The sequence below is a fragment of the Strix uralensis genome, chromosome 24 (assembly GCF_047716275.1).
Source record: "Strix uralensis isolate ZFMK-TIS-50842 chromosome 24, bStrUra1, whole genome shotgun sequence".
Lineage (NCBI taxonomy): Eukaryota > Metazoa > Chordata > Aves > Strigiformes > Strigidae > Strix > Strix uralensis.
The window spans coordinates 6,068,443-6,088,750 of record NC_133995.1 but is presented as its reverse complement, the minus strand read 5'-3'; the positions used below and the strand labels follow the sequence as shown (position 1 = coordinate 6,088,750).

The following is a 20,308-nucleotide window of genomic DNA, read 5'->3' as shown; positions in this document are numbered from 1 at the left end:
AAAAAGTGTCATGCAAGGACACTCAGGCTGAGGAAAACGCCCTGGTTTTGTTCTCCAGGGGTAAAGTTCTTCATTGCTGCAGCCTCGAAGGATGGGAGATGAGAGGGAAGGGGGTGGCATGCCTGGGACATGGATGTGACCAAAGCTTGGGGTGTCGGGATTCCCCCCTCACCAAGAGCAGCTGCTGGATGTGGTGTCAGACAGATCGGGCCCGTGCCGGGTGCCCAGAGCAGACCCAAGAGGCTGGTCCTCGAGGTGCAGCACAGGGCGATGCACGGGAGATGCAGCGCCGAAGGGCCCCATTGCCCGTTGTCTGACACCCATCTCCCGGTCAGATGACAGTCACCCCGCCGGGGCATGTGACCGCCCGTTAAATCTGCTGTTTCCAGCCCAATCTGTCACGGTGGGTCCCGCAGAACGGGGAGCTCCCAGCCACGGAGAGGGAAATGCCATCCTGCCGCCACGGGCAGCCCGGTGGCAGGGTGACACTGTGCCCTAGGGACGCGGGCTGGGCAGGGTCCCCACCGCTCGCTGTCACCCCCAGTCCCTGGGGAGTTTGTCTCGCACTAAAAACACCGCAGGTCCTGCACGGCTTCCCCTGGGGTCCCGTCTGGAGGGGGCCGAGCACCCTCGTGCCTCGAGCGGGCACACGCTGGTGCTGCTCCCGCCACCCCCCCACGTCTCCAAGGTCACTGCGAACCCTCCATGGCCCCAGCGAGCTGCTGGCACCAGTGCAGGGAGCTGCGTGATCCTGGTGCAAGAAGCTGCATGACTCTCATGCAAGGGGCTGTATGAGCCCGGTGCAAGGAGCCACACAACCCTGGTGTGAGGAGCTGCACGATCCTGGTGCAAGGAGCTGTATGACCCCAGCATGAGCTGTAAAACCCTGGTGCGAGGAGCTGCACAACGCCGTGCAAGGGGCTGCGTGGTCCTGGTGCAAGGAGCCACATAACCCTGGTGTGAGGAGCCGCATGACGCCGTGCAAGGGGCTGTGTGATCATGGTGCAAGGAGCTGTAACATCCTGGTGCAAGGAGCTGTAAAACCCTGGTGTGAGGAGCCGCATGACGCTGTGCAAGGAGGTGTGTGATCATGGTGCAAGGAACTGTAACATCCTGGTGCAAGGAGCTGTAAAACCCTGGTGTGAGGAGCCGCATGATGCTGTGCAAGGAGGTGTGTGATCGTGGTGCAAGGAACTGTAAAACCCTGGTGCAAGGAGCCGTAAAACCCTGGTGCAAGGAGCCGTAAAAAACCCTGGTGCAAGGAGCTGCACGATGCCATGCAAGGGGCTGCACAACCCGGGCCCAGCCCTGCCTTCATCCCCACCCCAGCACCCATCCTCTTGGCCCGTTCCGTGGGTGGAAAAAATCCGGTTTTAGGGGTGGAAAAACCCGTTTTTTGGGGAGGAAATCACCTAACCCGAACTTCTGCTGTTGGCCCAGGCGGGGGAACTACAAGTCCCGGCAGGCGCGGGCAGCCCTGCCCGGCCCCGGACTACAGCTCCCGGCGTGCTGCGGAGCGGAGCGGGCCGTGCCGTGCCGGGCCGTGCCGGGCCGGGCCGGGCCGGGCAGGACGGGCAGGACGGGCAGGACGGGCAGCGCTGCCCTCCCTCGGCGCGGGACCCGAGCCGAGCCGAGCCGAGCCGAGCCGAGCCACTTGGTTTCCCTTGGCGTTCCCCACCCCCCCGCAGCCACCGGGTGAGTGCAGGAGGGCGGGTAGGGGGGTACCGGGGGCTGGGCAGCCGTGCAGCGGGGTGCCCTCGGGTCGGAACCCCTCGGGGGGGGGGGTGTGGGGTGTGTGCGTGCCCCCCCCCCCCGCTCCTGCCCCATCCCGGGGCGCTTTGAACTCGTAGCCGCGGGGTTGTGGTTTGTTGTTTTGTTTTGGTGTTGTTTTTTTTTTTTTTTACTCCTTTGCTGTAAATAATAACGACCCCTCCACTCCCGGCGTGTCCCGCCCCCCCCCGCCCCCCCCCCCCCTCTTGCAACCGGGCCGGGGCTGTGGCAGCTCCCGGCGCTGTCTCTGGCTCGGGGGGGTCCGGGGGTCTCCGGTAGCTTGGCCGGGTGCCCCCCCCGAAAAGCCGAGGGTCCCGGGGGCTGCGAGCCCCCCGCCAGCCACAGGTGACTTGCCCAGGTAGCCTTGACCAGTGTAACCCCCCCCCCCCCCCGGCTCCCACCCCCACACCCTTTACCCCACGCGTGGGGAAACTGAGGCACGGATGCTCCAGCCCCCGGAGCGCTGGGTTTGCTCGGGGGTTTTCCTTGCACCCTCCCCCGGGACAGGGTGCAAACCTCTCCCGGCCTGGGGGGGCAGGAGCGTGGGTCCCCCCCAGCTTGCTGGCAGCCCCCCAGCCCTGCTGCTTTTGGGGTCTGCAGAAGGCAGGGGAAGAGTTGGGGTACCCCATGTCACACAGCTTTTAGGGGATCACCAAAAGGAGCCCCCCCCCCCCCCCCCAGCCTGCAACTTGCTCCTCTGGGGCAGCAGGAGTTTGGTGGGGGCGTAGGAGGGGGCTGCACTTAACGTACAGCCACGGATTAATTATATTCATGACTTAATTGCAAAGCAGGAAGGATTACGACAGCGCTCATGCCCATGTCCTCTAAAGCTTCAGTGAGTCAGATGATGGGGAAATTTCCTTAAAAAAAAAAAAAAAAAAGAAAAAGAGAGAAAATATGGTGGTTATTGTTGTGCTTTTCTAAGATAAATAAATAAACCCGTGCAAGTCTGGGGACAAGAAGCAGGGCCTGTTTCCAGGAATCACAGTGCTCCTGCTCCTCCCTTGGGGCACGGGGGGTTTGTGATGTTTTTTTTTTTATATATAACAGCAGAGAGTCGAGCAGACAGCGAAGGTGTGGAGTTTGGGGGATTTTTTTTTTTTTCCCCTCCCTCCCCTTTAGTTTCCCCTGCCATGTTTGCTTGGCTTCATGCACGGCTGCTCCTCGGGCCGGAGGAGGGAGCGGGGCTGGTTTCTCCCTGCTGTGGGTGCCGGTGGCGGCTGAGCCTGCGCTTACCTGCTACCGGGGGATCTGGTGGGGAAAACCGTGCCAGGGCCAGGGGGCCTTTTGGAATTGGGCTACTGGAGTTGAGAAACCACCAGATTTAGGCTATCGGGGGTAGGTGCCGATGGCCGCGGTGGGCGGCTGCGAGCGGCATGTGCTGGCCCTGCGGTGCGTGGAGGGGAGCCGGCGTGTTTTCCGAGGGATGCTGGCTTTGCCTCCCGAGGGATGCTGGCTTTGCCTCCCGTCCTTATCAGTAGGAAACTGCTCCGGGGTGGGGCTGGCTGCAACGGGGCGACTCCAGCATCCGGGTGTTTGGGATGGAGGTTGTGATTCCAGCCAGGTCTTTATTTCTTTTTCCACGCTCTACGGCGCCGAGTTTATGGCACGTGTGTTCCTGGTCCCCCCCCCCCCCGCCCTTGCCCTGCCACCGCTTTTGCCGTGACGAGGTTTCCCTGTTTGCCGGTTTTCGGCGGTGCTGTGGGCAAAGGGAAGAGCCCTGCGTATGCGAGCGACAAAGTGATGAATCATCGGAGCAGGGGGGACATATCCAGGGCTGAGGGTGGGGTGACCGTGGAGCCCGGGCAGCACAGCCCTGCGGGGAGAGAAACAGCCACCACAGGGAAATGGGGTTGGGGAGGCCATGCCGGGGGTGGCCCCCCCTCCAAAAATACATGTACTGAGGGTAGAAATGCCCTTCTGGTCCCCCGCGGCTCTCCCCGTGTCGTGGGGTGCTGGGTGGGGGGTGCTGGGGTCTCGCTGTTGCGATGGCACGGGGGCATCTCAGCCCCCGATCGCTGTTTCTCTCCCCTTTCCCGGGGGGTACAGATGGATGGTGGGGAGGGACAGAGCTCTCGGGGCGCTGGGCATGGCACATCCCCATCACCTCTGGGCTCCATCCCCGGGGGCACATGGAGTTTGTGGTTTGTTTTTTTTGGGGGGGGACCCTTGAGCTGCACCCACTAAAAGGGAACCGTTTTGTAACTGCCCTGCGTGGGGTTATCCCGCTCCCCAGTCAAAGAGGAACTGGGCCACGGGGGAAGCGACTTGCCAGGGTCGACTGAGCCCAGCGGTGTCCCCGGCGTGGGCGCCGCAGCCTGGCAGTGGCACCGCGCCGCTGGCACGTCCCCGGGGCAGCAGCGTCGTGGCATCCTGTGCCGGCGTTGATCCATGGCAGCCGTTTTGTGACGGTTTCCCTGCCCCTCTGCTTGCTGAGGGAGATTTACAGAGTGCTTCACAGTGCCAGAGCCAGCGCTGGGAGTTTTACAGCCCCGTAAAAGAGCCAGAGGCTGCTCGGAGGTGCGACGTGTGCGTGCCGCTGCGCCGTGCCATGCTGGCTCCAGCCCCGGGGGCATCCCGTGTGGCCTTTCTGCGGTGGCATCACCTCCGCGAGCCCGGGGGAAGCAGCAGCTCCGGCTTTGCCGAGCCGTAGTGTGGTCCTGGTGCGGAGGTGGTGGCTGGGGCGCATCCCCCCCGGTGTGAGCCGTGGTCATTGTCACCCTTGCAGCTGAAGCAAGGAGGGACGAAAAGGATGATCTCTTCATGAACACGCAGGAAATACGTGCTCATCTTTTCGTTTTCTTTTTTCCCCCACTGGTGTGTCCGGAAAGAGCCCCAGTGGTTCCCCCTGATTCATCACAAGGTCGTGCCCCACCGCACGGTTGGTGCCTGGCACTTGTTTTTCGGGCAGAACGAGTTTTCCATGCGGATTTGCATGCACGTAGGGTCCCACGACAGGGTCAGCCCAGGGATGCAGGAGGCCAAGCCCTGTGCTCCAGGGTGAGCTCCGGTTCCTGCTCCTCGCCTTCGAGAGAGGCCCACGAGTTGGCTGGAGGGGGAGATGGCGCATTGCTGAGAAAAATGGGAAGGATGGGCATGATCCCGGCCCCGATGCTGGCCCCGGTCCTGTCCCACTGATGCTGACAGCCACCTTTGAAGAAGCCATCCCTTCTCCAAACGTCTTCCCCCTTGCTTTCTACTGAAAAAACAGACAGCGGAGCAAAGCTATAAATATTAAATTGCAGAAACAAAAGAAAGAGTAAAGAAACCACACGATTTCCCCGTGGGCAGAGGAAGAGCGTGTGAGCGACAGAGGCGAGTGGGGCTGGATGGTGCCTGCCTGGAAGGACCTCGCCAGAAGCAGCTTGGCATGCCGTGGTGTCGGGGGGTGGGGGGGGATCCAGCCTGGGAGCCAGATCCTGGCCATCGGGAGCTTGTGTGGTGCCGTCGGTCTGTGGGATGGAGGCAGAGCTCGGGAGCACGGGGACGAGCAGTGCGGCCCGGGGGATTTGCAGCGGGGGGTGGGTGGGTTTGTCGAGCTGGGGTCACCTGGGGAGGCTTCAAGATCTTTCACTGACACATCCCACCCAGCCCCGCAGTCCCTACAGCCTTAGCGAGGAGGCTGTGCCACCTTATTTCTAAAGACTCTTCTAAGAATTGCTCCTGGGGTTTTGTCACCTTTCCTATGAGTGCATTCAGCTCTGATCAAACTCCCCACACCCTGCTGTCTGCTTACATCTCCTCTTTAGTTAAATCGGTGCAACTTTCTTTCCGGATAAACCTGAAACGCCCAGGCAGCATCCTTCCCTGCCGGCTACCTCTCTCTTTTTCCTTCCCATACATGCACACTATTAACGAAAGTGATTTACTTCTTGTATAAACAGTTGCGAAGCTGAAGGTTTCCCATCACCCCGCCCCGGCTCAGCCCCTTTGCCTCCGCCTGGCCCAGCATTTTTCGGGGACTCTGGATGTAAATTCTCCTTTCAGCACACAGCTGAACCTCCCGCGCAGTTTGTGCAGCTGCTGCGGTAGCACCCAGGTGCCAAAATCAGCAGGGTCGAGGGGGCACCCAACCTGGGCACCTTTGGACACACCCCCCACCACACAGAGCAGGCAGGGGGGCTGTGGGTGCTCCCCAACACAGGGTCTGGGTTGGGACACCTTGGTGGCAATGAGCTTGGGGACAGGCAGGGGAATTTTTGGAGCCGCCGGGACAAGCGAGCTCAGCAGCTCTGGCTTTCGTCCAGGTTGTTTCCTCGAGATTTTGGGGGTGTCACATTGGGGTGGGGAATTTTTAGGAGGAAATGAGGAGGGGGCCGGCGAGACGGGTCTGCAGCCACTTGGCATGCAGGAAGCGTTTCCCTGCTCCCGGCTTGCAAACCCCACGGGAGGAGAGGAGGTTGGGTGCCAGCGGGCTCGGCGCTGGCGGCAGCTCTTGCGTTATCTGCGGCAGGGTGGGTGCCATGCTCAGCCCCGGCCCCGCCGCTGCTCCTCGGGGACTGCTTCAGGCTCAGGGCAGGCAAAGATCTCGCCTGGAGAAAGCCCAGCTTGGTGGGAAAAACCTCTGGGCTCCTTCATGATCAAACCGGCATAACTCGTGCCGGGGAGGCGGCAGCACCCGTAGCGAGGACCCGACCCGGTTGCACCGGCACGGTGCCAGGGCAGGGGCTGGATTGGCAGCGGGGGCTCCCGAGAGACGAGTTTGACCTTCACGGAGCAGGAAAGCGCCGGGCTGAGCCGGGGGGAAAGGAGAGGAGAGGAGAAACCTCTCCTCTGTGGGTAAGCGGCAATGGCTGGGCGCTCCCCGGGGCATGAGGGGTCCTGCTGGGGCCGGGATGGCAGCGGGGAGAGCCCTGGGGCTGTTTGGGAGGACAAGTTACAGGCTGTCCCCAACTGGTTTATTCTTGGGGCCGGAGAACAGCTGCGGCTCCCATGGACGGAGGGGCCACGGCATGGTTACATGAAATCTGCCTTCTGAGAAGCCTCCTGGCCGGCCGCTGGGGGCTGGACACGGCGTATTTATAAATATTACCTCCTTCCAGCAGCATGGGGCCACGGCGGGAGGGAGGGAGGAAGGATGAGGGCGGCGCTGGGAGTGCCTCCGACACTGGGGGGGGGCATGGGGTGGCCGCTGTCACCTTGTGCCTTCTGCTCCTGGCAAGTGGCATCATGAACTTGGGGCGCACGGAGCTCTAGGACTGGTTTTGCTGAACGTTCCCACTTTCCGGGGCGGTTTCTAGGATTTTGAAGCACGTGGTTCCTCTAAATCCCGGCGCCGTAGCGCGTTGCATCTGCCCTGCTGGAACCAAGCAGGGCGGGGGGGGGGGGGGGGCGGGCCAGGGATGGTGCTGTCCTCCCAGTTCCCCTTATTGCTCGTTTCTGCAGTTATTTAAAAAAACCAACACCCAAGTTGCCTGGAGTCAGCCCACGTTGGAGCAGGACGGGGTTTGCTCTTTGGCCGCGGGTTGCGCTCCCGGCTCTCTCCCACGCGCTTGGGAGCGCGCGACCTTTGCCGAGGTGAGCAGGGCGCGGCGCAGCTGCGTGTCCTTCCCCACCAGCATGGCCGAGGCCCCTCCAAGGTCACCCCGCTCCTCTCCTTGCCTCCCCGCTGAAAGGTGGACACGATACAGGGCTGATTAATCACTCAGCGGTGCCGGGCTGTGGCCGCGGCACCTCCCCGGCCCTTGCGCTGCCGTTGGCTCGTCCTCGCCCAAGGAACGTCCTTCTGCCTGTTAACACTTTTATTTTTAATTGCCGCTGTTGGGTAGGGGGTGGGAGGGGAGGGCAGGAACTTGTCGGCTCGGGCTGTTTGCGCTGGCGGGCTGTGAATTCCCCGGGTGGTCAGTTGGACAGTGATGTTTCAATCAGGGCTCCTGCACCGCGCCAGCCGCCCTGCGGGAAGGGCTTTTGCTCCTGTTTGGAGCGGCCACGGAGGCAGGATCTGGCCCCACCATGGTGGGGGCGCAGGAGTCGCCCTGCCTCCCTGAGGGGGGAGCACCCAGACCTGGCCCGTGGGTGCCAGCCTCCACCCACCATGCCCATCCGGGGTGACGGCGTGTGTGTCCCTGAGCTGTGCCACACGAGACAGAGGGGCTTTTTGGGGCGAAGGAGTGGCTTTTTGGGGCGAAGGAGAGGCATCAGAGCAAGGCTGTGTATTATTAACCCTGTAATAACTGCCACGCAAAGGTGGGCTCTCATGGATATACCTTGGCACCACCAGAACCCCAGGACGTTTTTATAGACCCCATTTTTTCTGCCCTGGGAGTGACACTGTGACAAGGAACACTCAGCCCTGGCTCTTAGTATCTGGGGACTGATGCTTTTTCCCCCACCGGGTCCCTGGTGGGTCAAGCTTCCCTGGGCAGTTTGGGGACCACTTTAGCCAGGGTCCTGCTGCCTTACAAGAGTTGTGTTAATGTTTTTACTGTGCCGCTTCCAGGAGCGGTATTTAACGCATGGAAGGGAAAACATTTGGCCTCTGACCCAAGTGCCTGTTAACAACGCCGCGGTCCACGTTTCTGAGATGCCGGGGCTAAAAACAGTCCCGGTGACTCAGTCTCTCACTAGAGTTGTCAACTGACCCTGGCTTTTATTTGCCAAGTCCCTCCGCCTTCTCCTTCTCCCTTTCAGGGCTGCATGCTCGCCGCGCGGGGAAGGCGCCTCGATGGGGTTGGGGTGGCTCTGGCCATCCACCTGCCTGACCCATCTCCTGCCTGACCCATCTCCTGCCTGCTGGGTGGGTGATGAGGGGGACACTGTTGCTCTCTGAGGTTGGACTCAGGGCCATGCCCCCCCTTTCCCACCACCCCGTTCTCATCCCAGAGGGACATAGCTTGGATGGGACCTCTGGAGCTTCTGGTCCAGCCCCAAGTATGGCCAATGTTGGTGTTAGATCGGGGTCTCCAAGGATGGAGATTGCCCTGCTGCCAGAGTTTGGCCACCCGCATGGCCAATCCCTTCCTAAAACCCCAGGTCGGACCCTTTCCCGCTGCCCCTTTCTGGAACTGCCAACCACGGCCCTGCGCTGCTCCGCGTGCCGATGAAGATGAAAGACCCCGGCCTTCCTCCTGCTGGGTGCCGGCGTTACCCGACCCCTGACACCGCGGGTACGCTGGCACGGCATAAATCACCCCTGCGGTGGCCTTGCCAAGTCAGGGCGAGGGAGAGGCCGCGGGGCTGGTCCCAGCTGCACGGGAGCGGACGGGTGCCAGCCGCGTTGCTGGCAGGGTGGTACGACAGCGGCTCGCCGGCCCGGCACGGGGGAGCTTGACCTGCTTGGGGTGCGCGGGGAGGTGTGGCGGTGCCCTCGCAGGACGGCGGCACACCCACTGTGGCTGCAAAAGGGACGTGGTGCAAAGTGGCTTTGCACAACGGGGGTACGGGGGGGTCCCCGGCACCCTGCTAGCTGTGTGGGGTGTCACACAGGCATCCTTGTCGTCCCCTGGCTTTGCCGTTGCCATCCTGGCTGGTGCCAGCTGGCGGTGGCATCGCCATCCCGGTGGGGACCAGCTGTGGGTGCCAGAGGGACCCCACGTGCTGCCCAGCAGCGTGCAGGGCCGGATCCGGCTGCATAATGCTGGTCCTTGCTCTGCCCCGCTGGGGGCACATGAAGGGTGAGGGATCCCCGTGTGCCACGTCCCCTGGAGTGACAAGGGACGGCTTTTGCCCCTCTGCATTTGCAGGCAGCTCCCGAGGGGACGCAACTGGGGCAGACCCAGACTGGGCTTGGACACCCCGGAGAGCCCGGCAGTGGTGGCTGCATCTGTTTTTGCCACGCTTTTTCTCAGCTCGGTTGCTAACTCCTGTGTCGCAGTGAGAAAAACAAGCAGGTTTGGAGGTTTTTTGCAACTTCCCCCCGCCGCTGCACCCTGCGTGGCTGCTGCCGCCTTAAAACCAGGGCCCTGAAAATGAGGAAACTCGGGGCCAGCGCAGGAGCCGGGCTGGCCCCGGCGAGGAGCACGAAGGAGCTGCGACCCGCTGGCCCTGGCACCTGGAGCCCCCCCCGAGCTCACCGTCCTGCACCCAGGTAACCCCTGCCCCGCCGTCCCCCTTTCCCATGCAGCGGGGTGGCAGCGGAGCCCGTCCCAGGGCTGTGGACACCCATGGGGTGGTTCTGCGGGTGCCCGGCGGGGTGGCAGCTCGATGCTGTCGGAGCAGATTTTGGTCTGGAGCAAACCCCGCTGGACTCCCGCCTGCCTGGACCCAGCCACCGCTGCCAGCCCCAAAAGAGTGGTGGGTGCTTCACCCTGCCAGGGTTGGGGTGCACCGGGCTCCCTCGTTCGCCACCCCAGTGTCTCACCGCCCCCCCCCCCGCAGCATTTGAAAATGAAAAACGAGGAAGGAAGGCTCGGCAGGCGCTCGCTGTCGGTAGCAAGAAGCGGGGCTGTTTTCACTTCTTTCTTCTCCCTTTCCTTTCGCTGCCCTCCTGGTCATCAATGAAGCGGCTCAGAGCGGCGGGTGGGGGGGTGGCATGGCCCCCACCCCGCCTCCCCTCCTTCCCCAGGGTGTCCCTGCTCCCAGTTGAAGCCGCCGATTGATTTTTCCACTCATAAATGGCCACAATCGACTGGGAAATAAACACACGCGAGGGAGCGGGGCTGGGCAGGCGGCTCCTTGGTGCAGTGAGTTTGGGGGGTCTCAGCGGCGTCTCCAGGGCTGAGTGGGGCATCGCTTCCCCTCTTCTCCCTCCAGCTTTCAAAGGGGTGGGCAGGAGACGTGTTGCATTTTGCAGAGTGTGTGTGTGTGCCCGTTACGTTGCAGGCAGGACAGGCGGCGCGGGTGCAGGCAGGACAGGCAGCGCGGGTGCAGGCAGGACAGGCAGCGCGGGTGCCGCTTCCCCCTGGGCCGCCCAGGGCGGGTAACGCGATCCCTCTGTATTTTGCAGGGGCTAAATCTGGAAACTGCCTCACGGCAGCTTTTATTTCTAACCCACACCTGGGCGCAGCGATGCGCTGGGGCAGGAGGTGGTGGGTGCTGCATGGGTGTGGGGACGGTGGCGCAGCTCTGGGTGTTTTGTCCCCTCAGGGTGGCACTGGGTGCCCCACGCCGGCTCTCGGCCCCGCGCGTTGCGGAGCAGCACCCGATGTCACTCCAGAAAGTACCGGTGGTTGCTGAGCAGCCGACCCCGCGCCGCCGGCTGTTGCTTTATAAAATGGATTGGCAGCCGGGGGGGCAGTGACACTGGGCTCCTGTGGGGACAGGGGACAGCTTGGGGACATGGAAAGTCCTAAACGAGGGTCAGGGCAGCTCTGGGTGCCACCAGGAATCCCCCGCCTGGAGCCCCCCCCGAGTGTTGCCCCAGCATGGAAGGAGCGTGTTGGTCTCTTGATGAAATAACACCCCCAGAGGAAAAGCAAGAAAGGTCCAGAAATAACCGTGTCGCTAAATAGCAGCAGAGATATTTTGAAGGGAGATTAATCCCTTGGCTCCGGCCCCGCGTGTTGTCCCAGCAGTGGGTCTGGTGTGTGGTGGTGGAGAGCGGCTGGTGCCTGGCCCCCTGCCCCGGGTACCGATGGAGCCCACTGCTCCCCAGCATCCAGGGAGCTTTTCACTCGAAGAGCTGCTCTGGTGTTAGGGTGCAATCCTGCAGTGGAGTGGGAGTTTTCCTTCACCCCAAGGAGGCAGGGGCAGTGGCGTGGGGTTTTCGAAGCACAGGTTGAGTTTCTCTTGGGAAATCCGTCCCTTGTCCCTTTGTTCCTGTGTCAACCCAGGGCCAGAGCTTTGGGCTCCCCCGTGTTGCTGGGGTGCTGCAGGATCGGCCCCACTCCACGGCCTCTCCTGCCGATGGACAGCGACGGGCAGCGCACCCTGTGCCCCAGGCGGGGGTCAAGGGCCCACCTGGGTGGGAAAAGCCACCCTGTGCCCCCTCCCCCAGACAGGAAAGATGGAGTTGGGGTGTGGAGAGGGGCCGGTGCCATCCACCCTGTCCCTGCTCCCTCTCCATCCCCTTCCCGCTGCTCCGTCGCCCACCCTGGGCCTCCTGCCACCTCCCCTCTCAGTGACCGATGGGGACGTGTCCCCAGCAGGTGCCCTGGCAGCACCCACCAGGAAACCCAATGCCTGGGCATGCCCTGGGCCACCGCGCTGCCTGCTCCAAGCCAGGCAAGCTGCTGCCCGTGCGCCGGGATGGACCCTCACCAGGGTCCCCTCCAGGCAGGGACTAACCTGGGGCTGCCCCGGGCATGGGGACGGCTCCAGCTCGGCAGGAGAGCTGCTGGCTGGGATTTGTCCAGGATACTAACATCTTTCACCTTCCCAGGAGTAACAGGCATCCTGGATGGAGCCACCATCCCGCGTGCTTTATTTCTGCCCCTCTGGGCCGAGCGACAGCAGGACGTGTCCCCCGGGGTGGGACGTGCCTGCGCCATGATGCTGGCCGGGTCCCCCCATCCTTTCCCACTGCCGGCTGCCTCCCTCCCACCCACCGCCCTCCCACTGGGGCTGACTCAGAGCGAAAGCAGAAGCTGCTCGGCGTTTTGGGGCGCGGGGGGGAAGCCAAGCAGAACCAAGCAGGTTATTTTAAACCTGACCTAATTTCCCCCCTTTGCTTATCGGGCCTAACTCTGGCCACCCTTCCCCATCCTCACCCTCGGTGGCTCCCTTGGGAGCTTCCCGGGGGAGAGGGCAGCGCTTTTGACTCCCCCCACTCCTCTTTCCTATAAGGGGGGTCCTGCAGCCAGGCAGAGTGGTGGGATGGGGAGTGAGTGGGTGCTGTGCTGTGGGTGGTTACGCCTGAGCACACTTCACATGACACCCCCCCTGCCCCCACGTACCGGCTGCCCTTCCTGAGAAAAGCCTGACCCCCCCCCCCCCCCAACTCTGCAGCTCCATCCTCACCCTCAACACCGGGTTTCCCCAGTGCCGGAGGTGCTGGTCCCTCCAGCTTTCTCCTTGTCCCCATCGTGTCCCCCCACCCTGCGCCCATCGAGCCGGGGTCCCCCTGCAGCCACCCGTGGGGTGCGCCCAGCCCTGCTGCTGCTCACGGTGCTTTGTAGGGCTGTGGGTAGCTGCTTGCTTGCAAATACAGGGGCTGACTGCAAAGTTTCCCAGGCACAGCTTGAAATCCCTTTCCTGCTCTGCCCCGATGCTGGAAGCCCCCCGAAAATGGCCATCTGGCGTGACCCCTGCACCTCTCCCCCTCCCTGCCCTGGCTGTCCCCCGGCCGTGTGGCGTGACCTGGGGTTGCAAAGCACGGCCAGTCCCTCCACGCCGCGATGGCTCATCCCATCTCCTCACGGCTCTTGGAGACTTTTCCTCTCACTCTGCCCTTAATATTTGGGGTTATTACATCCCCCCTGTGCGTCAGCTGTGGTTTATCCCCCTTCAGCCTTGTTTTATCGGCTGCGGGCTGTCCCGGGTGTCACTGGGTCCTTTTCCAGGGCTCTGCTGTTGCTCGTCTCAGACATCGCCCTGTGCCCTCCTCTGAGGCCGTTTGCGACAGGCATCTTAACGAAGCTCCAATTGATAACTGTCCCGGGCTCCTCTTCTCCCATCCCCCTTCAGATGGGCCACCATGTCTAATTAATTACCTTCCTCTTGCCGTTCAATAGCTGGCTCTTGATCCATGTAATCGTATTTCTGTCCATGCTGGCTTGATTTAATTTCCCCCTTAGGATATCGCGTGGCACTGTGTATCAGATGCCTCACCAAAACCCCGGTGTGTTGTATCCTCCGTGGCCCCTTTGTCTGCAATTACACATTGTATTTAAATAGCAAAACCCTCCAGATTTGTCTGCTTATGCTGCTGCAGAGCAAACCCCGGGTGTTTGGCTCCTGCCTGATCCCCTGGCAGTGTTTGCTCTGGGTCCTGCGCTCTGCTTCCCTTCCCACCCAGCAGATGCCGTGGTCCAGACCCCCATCCCATACGGCATCTCCCGCATCCCCATCCCAGCTCCGGGTGGGAAACCAGCCCCATGGAAAGACATCGTCGTGCCCTGGGGAGCCCGGGTAGGGCAGCTCCCCTCGCCCTGGCATCCTCTGCCCCCCTCCACGGGCCGCCGTCCCCTTTGTACGGGGGAACAAGGGCTGGTCTGTGCGGTGCGGGGGCCTCGCACGCCTCCCCCCGCCTCCGCGCTCGCGTGCCGGCCCCGCACAGAAGCCGCGTTGTTCGCCCCACGCCAGAGCTGAGGTTTTGGGGCGGCCGGGCTGAGGGTTAAACCCTGCCTCCAGCTCCTGGCACCCGCCGGCCTTTTCTTCCTGCTCATCCCTTGCTTTCTCTTTCCCTTTCGCTCTGCTCCCGGGCTCTGGTTTTTCCCCGGTACCCTTCCTGCTTCGCTCCGGTGTTTTGGAAGTTGGTGGCTCAAAGCACACACTGCAGCTGAACCCGGCGGTACGTGAGTCCATGCTCGCTGGGCGCGGGGTCTTGGCTGCTCCCTGCCCTCCCCGTCCCCCCCAGGGTGCCCTGGTTGTCCCCAGGGAGAGCGGTGGCATGTCGGGGAGGGCAGACCCATCTGTCTGGTGTTGGGGCGATCCTCCTGGCTTAGTCACCGGCTGCTCCAGGATGCCTGCTCCCTCCCCGTGCCTCAGTTTCCCTGCTGCAAAACAAGCTGTTGCTGATGTGCCGTGTCCTCCTCCTCTCAGGGACACCTCCGTGCCTGGCGGGCACCCGCCTCCCACCCCCCCGGTGCACCATGGCGTCCCGCATCGGCCTGCGGATGGAGCTGATGAAGCAGCAAGCGCAGCAGGAGGCCGAGAGGGAGCGCGTGCAGCAGCAGATGATGATGAACTACATGCAGCAGCAGCGGATGCCGGTGGCCTCCACCCCGGCCATCAACACCCCCGTCCACTACCAGTCCCCACCGCCCGTGCCCGGAGAGGTCCTCAAGGTACGGTGCTGGGGGGGTCCCCCATGCCAACCCCAGGGCCGGGGAGGGTGAGGAAGATCCCTCATGGTTTGTCTCCTCGTAGGTTCAGTCCTACCTGGAGAACCCCACCACGTACCACCTGCAGAAGTCACGGGACAAGAAAGTTCAGGCTTATCTCTCTGAAACCTACGGGAACAAGTTTGCTGCCCACGTCAGCCCCGTCAGCCACTCTCCCAAGCCGCCCCCTGCCGCGTCCCCCGGCGTCCGACCCAGCCACGTCATGTCCTCCTCGGCGGGTAACAGCGCGCCCAACAGCCCCATGGCCATGCTCAACATCGGCTCCAACCCCGAGCGGGAGGTGAGGAGGTGCCACCGCGCTGCTGGGAGGGGTAAAGGTGCTGGAAAGGGCAAAAGGAGCCCGTTGACACCTTCCGCCTTTCCCTTTCAGTTCGATGAGGTCATCGATGACATCATGCGCCTGGATGACGTTTTGGGCTATATGAACCCTGAAGTCCACATGCCCAACACAGTGAGTCTCTGATGTGTGTTAGGAAGAGCTCAGACCCTGGGATGTGGGAGGGAGCAGCCTGAGGGTCCCACAGCCCTGTGCTTGCAGGGACGGAGGTGGCACAGAACCTGTCCCTCTGCCACGTCCCTGCAGCGATGCCCGGTGCCAGCCCAATGCAGCCTCATCCCTGGGACGGGTGTCCCTGGGGCTGGGGGAAGGGAGGCAGCGAGATCTCCCTTTTACAACTGCAAGAGCCAGTTCTTCAGCTTCTTCTCCTCTTTAATGACAGTGGGGAGCCCTCATAAAAAGCCAGAGAGATGGGAGAGGGGTGCGGGAATGGACCAAGAGTCTGCTGCGGCGCGGGGGGATGATAGTGCCGGGAGAGGTTTCCCTGCCAGAAGCTTCCTCGGAGCGGCCCCGTCTCCTGGGTCGGATCCGTATGGCAGCTTGTGCCTCCCAGTGGGATTCATCCTGCCGAGCCCTTCTCGGATGTGATTCATCTGCCCTATTTTAGATGTTGGCCGTGGGAGGGGATCAGCTGCACCCTTTGAAGTCCTGTTTTCTTTGCTACTCTGATTATAGCTGTTTTAAGGGCCCAGGCAGACAATTACACCTGCCTGGGCTACGCACTCACATCCCAGAGGCCAAGCAGCCGGGCTTGAACCCCGGTCCCGCAGCCCCGGATGGAGCTAACCCACCTGTCCCTCTGGTTTTCAGCTGCCGATGTCCAGCAGTCACATGAATGTCTATAGCGGGGACCCCCAGGTGACAGCCTCTCTCGTAGGTGTCACCAGCAGCTCCTGCCCCGCCGACCTCACCCAGAAGAGAGAGCTGACAGGTACGTCCCCGGCCCCAGAGCCGGTGGTGACGGCGAGTGCCAAAACTGGCCGGGGCTGCCTTGTCTCTGTGGATGGGGAGGGCGGCTCTGGGGAATGGCGGGGTGCTCTGACACCAACCTGGGATGCTCGTGGGGCGAGATGCAGCCTTGTCCCCTCTGGGTGACGTTGTGGGTCTCTTGCAGATGCGGAGAGCCGAGCCCTGGCGAAAGAGCGCCAGAAGAAGGACAATCACAACCTGAGTGAGTTTGGAGCTGGCTGCCCGCGGGTGGCCTGGCTTTCTCTCTCCCACCCCTGCAGCCCTTTCCCCATCACTCTTCATCCTCATTCTCCCTCTCTGAGCTGGATACCCCTTCCCATCCCACCTCCCCCTCAGGAAACCCTGGCTCCCTCCTTCTCAGCTCTGCAAAATGTCTGCAGTGCAGGAGACACCCTCTTGTCCTTCTCGTTAGCACTGGGGGAAGGTCAGACCTGCCGGGGCGATGGATGGGAGCAAAGCGCCAAAGGGTTGGTCCCAGAGGTTTCTCATCCTGAGCCCCCCAACTCTGGAGGGTCTGGCCAGGGCATGACAGTGGCTCCGAGCCCCAGGAGCCGGGTGCAGCAGCGTGGCTGGTGGGGGCTGTGGGAAATCGAGTCTCCCCAGCTCCCGACGCCTCCTCACCGCCATCCCTCTCTTCTCACCCTGCAGTCGAGAGAAGGCGAAGGTTTAACATCAACGACCGCATCAAAGAGTTGGGGATGCTGATCCCCAAGGCCAACGACCTGTACGTATCAGTGGTTTCTGCGGGGCTGGGATAACTGTGGGTCTTGTGGGCTTGCTCGACCCTCGGCTCCGGGGCAGGCGATACTTCCAGAGGGGCTTTTTGGTGGAGCAGGGCTGAGGGGACATGTTGCTGGCACGCAGGTGACAATCTCTCCATCCTGCACGGCAGGGACGTGCGCTGGAACAAAGGGACAATCCTGAAGGCATCTGTGGACTACATCAAGAGGATGCAGAAGGACTTGCAGAGGTCACGAGACCTGGAGAATCACTCACGGCGTCTGGAGATGACAAATAAGCAGCTGCTGCTCCGCATCCAGGTGAGCTTCCCTGTGCTCTTCCCTCCCTCTGCTCTGCTCCAGCCCCGCAAGCAGCTCGCTCCTGCCCTGCTGAGGGGACGGGCAGGGACTCTCCTCCCTCTTAGGGCTGTCAAGTCACCAGGAGCAAAGTCTTCAGACAAACCAGACCTCTGAGGCTCAGGTCACCACAGCGAGTGTTGCTGAGCTTTGCATGTGTCACCATTTTCCATCCTTCACCTCTTCCATGGGCTCCTTCCCTGTGAGCTTCTCAGTCCCTCTGTCCCTGCCGCCTCCGTGAATGCCCACGTGCGTGTCCCCGCGCGTGACGTCCCCGCTAAAGCCCTCCTGTGCTTTGTTGGCAGGAGCTGGAGATGCAGGCGCGCGTCCACGGGCTGCCCACCTCCTCGCCCTCGGGTGTCAACGTGGCCGAGCTGGCTCAGCAGGTGGTTAAGCAAGAAGCCAGCGGGGACGAGGGGACACTGGAGCCACTGTTGCCACCCCCGGACCCCGAATCGCAGCCGCAGCCGGCGTTGCCTCCACCACCCCAGTCTCCCTACCACCAGCTGGACTTTACACACAGCCTGAGTTTCGATGATGGCTCCCAGGGCTTCCCGGACAGCCTGGAGCCCGGCCACAGCGCTTCCTTCCCATCGCTATCCAAGAAGGAGCTGGACTTGATGCTGATGCAGGACACCATGCTGCCCTTGGCCTCCGACCCCTTGTTCTCGGCCATGTCCCCGGAGGCCTCCAAGGCCAGCAGTCGCCGGAGCAGCTTCAGCATGGAGGATGCAGACATGCTGTGACGAGGAGCTGCTCCGACGCTGGGGGCGAGGACTGGACCTTCGAGTTTGGTTAGTGAAGTTACAGGGCACTCTTCTCGCAGGAGGAGCCCGTCCTGCCGCGCACTTGAATCTACGTAGGAGTACCTTTTCTCTATGCAACGGGGGTCTCGGATCAAGGCTCGCCGGGTACCGCCGTGTCTTTCGCAAGCTTATTTTTTGCCAGGAGCTGGAGCGGACCTTCTTGGCTTGCCGTGGCGTTGGCCTGACTGCAGATTCCCCAGCCTGGGAGCGTGATCTCGGCTGCTTTGCCTTTCAGTGAAACCCTCCCAGACCGAACCCCTTCCCCAGGGTGCTGGCTCAAAGCCGGAGCTGGCAGGAGCCTTCAAGTCCCTGGGAGGAGGGGGACGATGCTCAGAGCTTTTTGTCTGCCTTGCTGCCTCCTTGCCATCTCGCTCCGGGAGCCCATGTCCCCAAGGAGTCTTCCCCAGTGGTGGACTCTGAGCCCTGCGGATGCTTCACAGTGCCACGTCCTTCATGGTTCCTCCTTCCTCGGAGCACCCGCTGCCTCTCCGGGTCGCAGGGCCGGAGGGAGAAGGGGTGTTAATTGGAGCATGTTAATTCACAGCACATGGGGGGGGCGTTGTCCGAGTGAGCTGGGTCTGAGCCTACAAATTCGGGTTGACGTTGAAGCCTTCCAAAACAGCTGGGATGGGGTGTTTGATGCTCGGTCAAACCCTGCTGTGACCCCCACCTTGTGGGGGGACCCCCCCCTCAGGGTTTGTCAGCATCCAGCACCCCAAAACCTCGCTGGCCTCTGGACAAGGGCTGCATGGTGCCGGGTGACCTTCACCCTCCCTCAAGACATCCCTGCAGAGGTGCCTCTGCCCCGTAACACCAAGCCCTGCCTCTCCGAGGGGAAGGACAAAAGATTTTTATTTTGGGGATACTTGTTGAAAGAGGATGTCCTGTCCCACATCTGGGCATGGAGGTCCGGGCTCTGGCCAGGGACCAGGGGGTGATTTGTACCGATTGCCAAACCTGAGCTGCTGCTCTGCCTTTGGCTCGTGGGGTTTATTTCTCTCCCCAGCGTCACCAGCTCGTTCCCCAGCCAGGACGGTTCAGTGATGGGGAGCTACTTTGGGCTCTGCATCATCTTCTTTCTGCTCAGCTCGGCTGGTGGTGGGGAGGGAGCTGGGCAGGGGAGGGGGACGCTGTTCACGGAGAAAATACCGCACAAATTTGTTGTAAAGCCTGAAGAGGAGCGCAGGGAAGGCTGGGGAGAGGAGACCCCTTTGCGGTCCTGCACTAGAGCACAGCATCACCCCCCCCGGGCCCTGGGAGGTGTGGCTGGATGGATGGGAGTCCACGCAGGGATGGGGGTCACTGGGTGCACCCCATCCTGGACCAAGGATGGGGGATGTCGCGGGGTTGGGACTGTGAGGGGAAAGCCCAGCCCAGGAGGGACAAGCTTGCTCCGTGGTGGCTGGATTTGGGATTGCGAGGTGGGGGACAGCCCTGGAGAGGTGCCTGTTGGATGAGAGGGTACGGGGAAGTGCAGAAGGTGGGGAGGAGAGGGGGAAGGGAAGAGGGAGGACATGTTGGAGGTGTCCTGGGGCGCTGGGGCAGGGCAGGGTCTGACCGCTGCCCTGCTGGGGTGCGGGGAGAGAAGCGGAGGGGATGTCGGGGTGCTGGGCGAGGGGCACTGGGCTGTGCCCTGGCAGGTTTGGGGCTGTTTCACCCCACATGTTCACAGGAGGCCTTGGCATCTTCGTGTGCTGCCGTTAGTGCCTGTAAAAAGGATAATCCCCATGGCAGGGCGGCAGCACCCCATACGCTGTGCTGAGCACCTATAGACATGGGCGATCCATGGGTCTGCGACACCAGAGGGTCTGTGCGGGTGTTTCAGGGTGGGCGTACGGGATCCCTGGTCTCTTGGGATCATCTTGGCTATGGGGTGGTTCTGCTGGGCCCTTGCTGATGGGACACAGCGTGTGCAGGGCTGGCTGGGGCGCGCACCCACCCTGCTCCGGGCACCAGTGGGCAGAGGATTGTCTGCTGCTCAGCACAAGATGTGGCGTATTCCCCTGGCTGTGAGTAAACAGTTGTGGATTTTTTTTTTTTTTTAAATCTTCTGGGGTTTTTGTTTGTTTTATTTTTCTTTTCTTTTTTTAATGCACTGTGCTCTGATTAAAAAATTTTACTACTGTTTTATAAATAAATGTATAAAAGAATGAACTGGAATGGAAGAAGAATCATTAAAATATATTTATTTACAACATCCCAGAGCGTTGCAGTGTGGGCTGTTTCTTCTCGTCCCAGAGGAGGGAGGTCACGAAGCTCAAAGCACCCAGAGCTGCTTTTCCCCAGCGATGCCACAGTTGTGCCCAAAGGTCAGGCTGAGCAGCATCCCTGTCTTGCAGGGGAGCTGCCCTGGATTTGGGGGACTGGGGCTTTTTTTCAGGAAAGCCTGGCTCGGTTAGAGGGGGAAAGCAGCTCTGTTCCTCTCATTCAGCCGGTCCTGGGGTGGTTTGGGGTTTTCAAGGTCCGTCC

The 20,308-nt window shown here is 61.9% G+C and overlaps 1 protein-coding gene across 5 annotated transcripts; it reads left to right on the top strand.

The window, feature by feature from the left end:
* Positions 1 to 1,574: 1,574 nt before the first annotated feature.
* Positions 1,575 to 20,041, top strand: TFEB (transcription factor EB). 5 transcript variants are annotated; one of them, XM_074893649.1, is made up of 10 exons: positions 1,587 to 1,695; positions 14,061 to 14,098; positions 14,350 to 14,594; positions 14,677 to 14,931; positions 15,022 to 15,102; positions 15,799 to 15,919; positions 16,103 to 16,159; positions 16,606 to 16,681; positions 16,850 to 16,997; positions 17,339 to 20,041. In XM_074893649.1, the coding sequence occupies exons 3-10, from the start codon at positions 14,400 to 14,402 to the stop codon at positions 17,777 to 17,779; spliced, it is 1,374 nt and encodes a 457-aa protein (XP_074749750.1). In that variant the 5' UTR covers positions 1,587 to 1,695; positions 14,061 to 14,098; positions 14,350 to 14,399; the 3' UTR covers positions 17,780 to 20,041. The 5 variants fall into 5 exon arrangements, with proteins under 5 accessions (XP_074749746.1, XP_074749750.1, XP_074749747.1 ...); XM_074893648.1 differs by lacking the exon at positions 1,587 to 1,695 and adding an exon at positions 6,532 to 6,549; XM_074893645.1 differs by lacking the exon at positions 14,061 to 14,098 and having other exon boundaries at positions 1,575 to 1,695.
* The last annotated feature ends 267 nt before the right edge of the window (positions 20,042 to 20,308 follow it).

What these genes read in the sequence shown, in the direction of transcription:
- TFEB (XM_074893645.1), top strand. Translation starts at nt 14,400, where the DNA reads ATGGCGTCCCGCATCGGCCTGCGGATGGAGCTGATGAAGCAGCAAGCG. An exon ending in GCTCCAACCCCGAGCGGGAG is followed by an intron (nt 14,932 to 15,021) that starts GTGAGGAGGTGC and finishes TTTCCCTTTCAG; the next exon opens with TTCGATGAGGTCATCGATGA. An exon ending in AAGTCCACATGCCCAACACA is followed by an intron (nt 15,103 to 15,798) that starts GTGAGTCTCTGA and finishes TCTGGTTTTCAG; the next exon opens with CTGCCGATGTCCAGCAGTCA.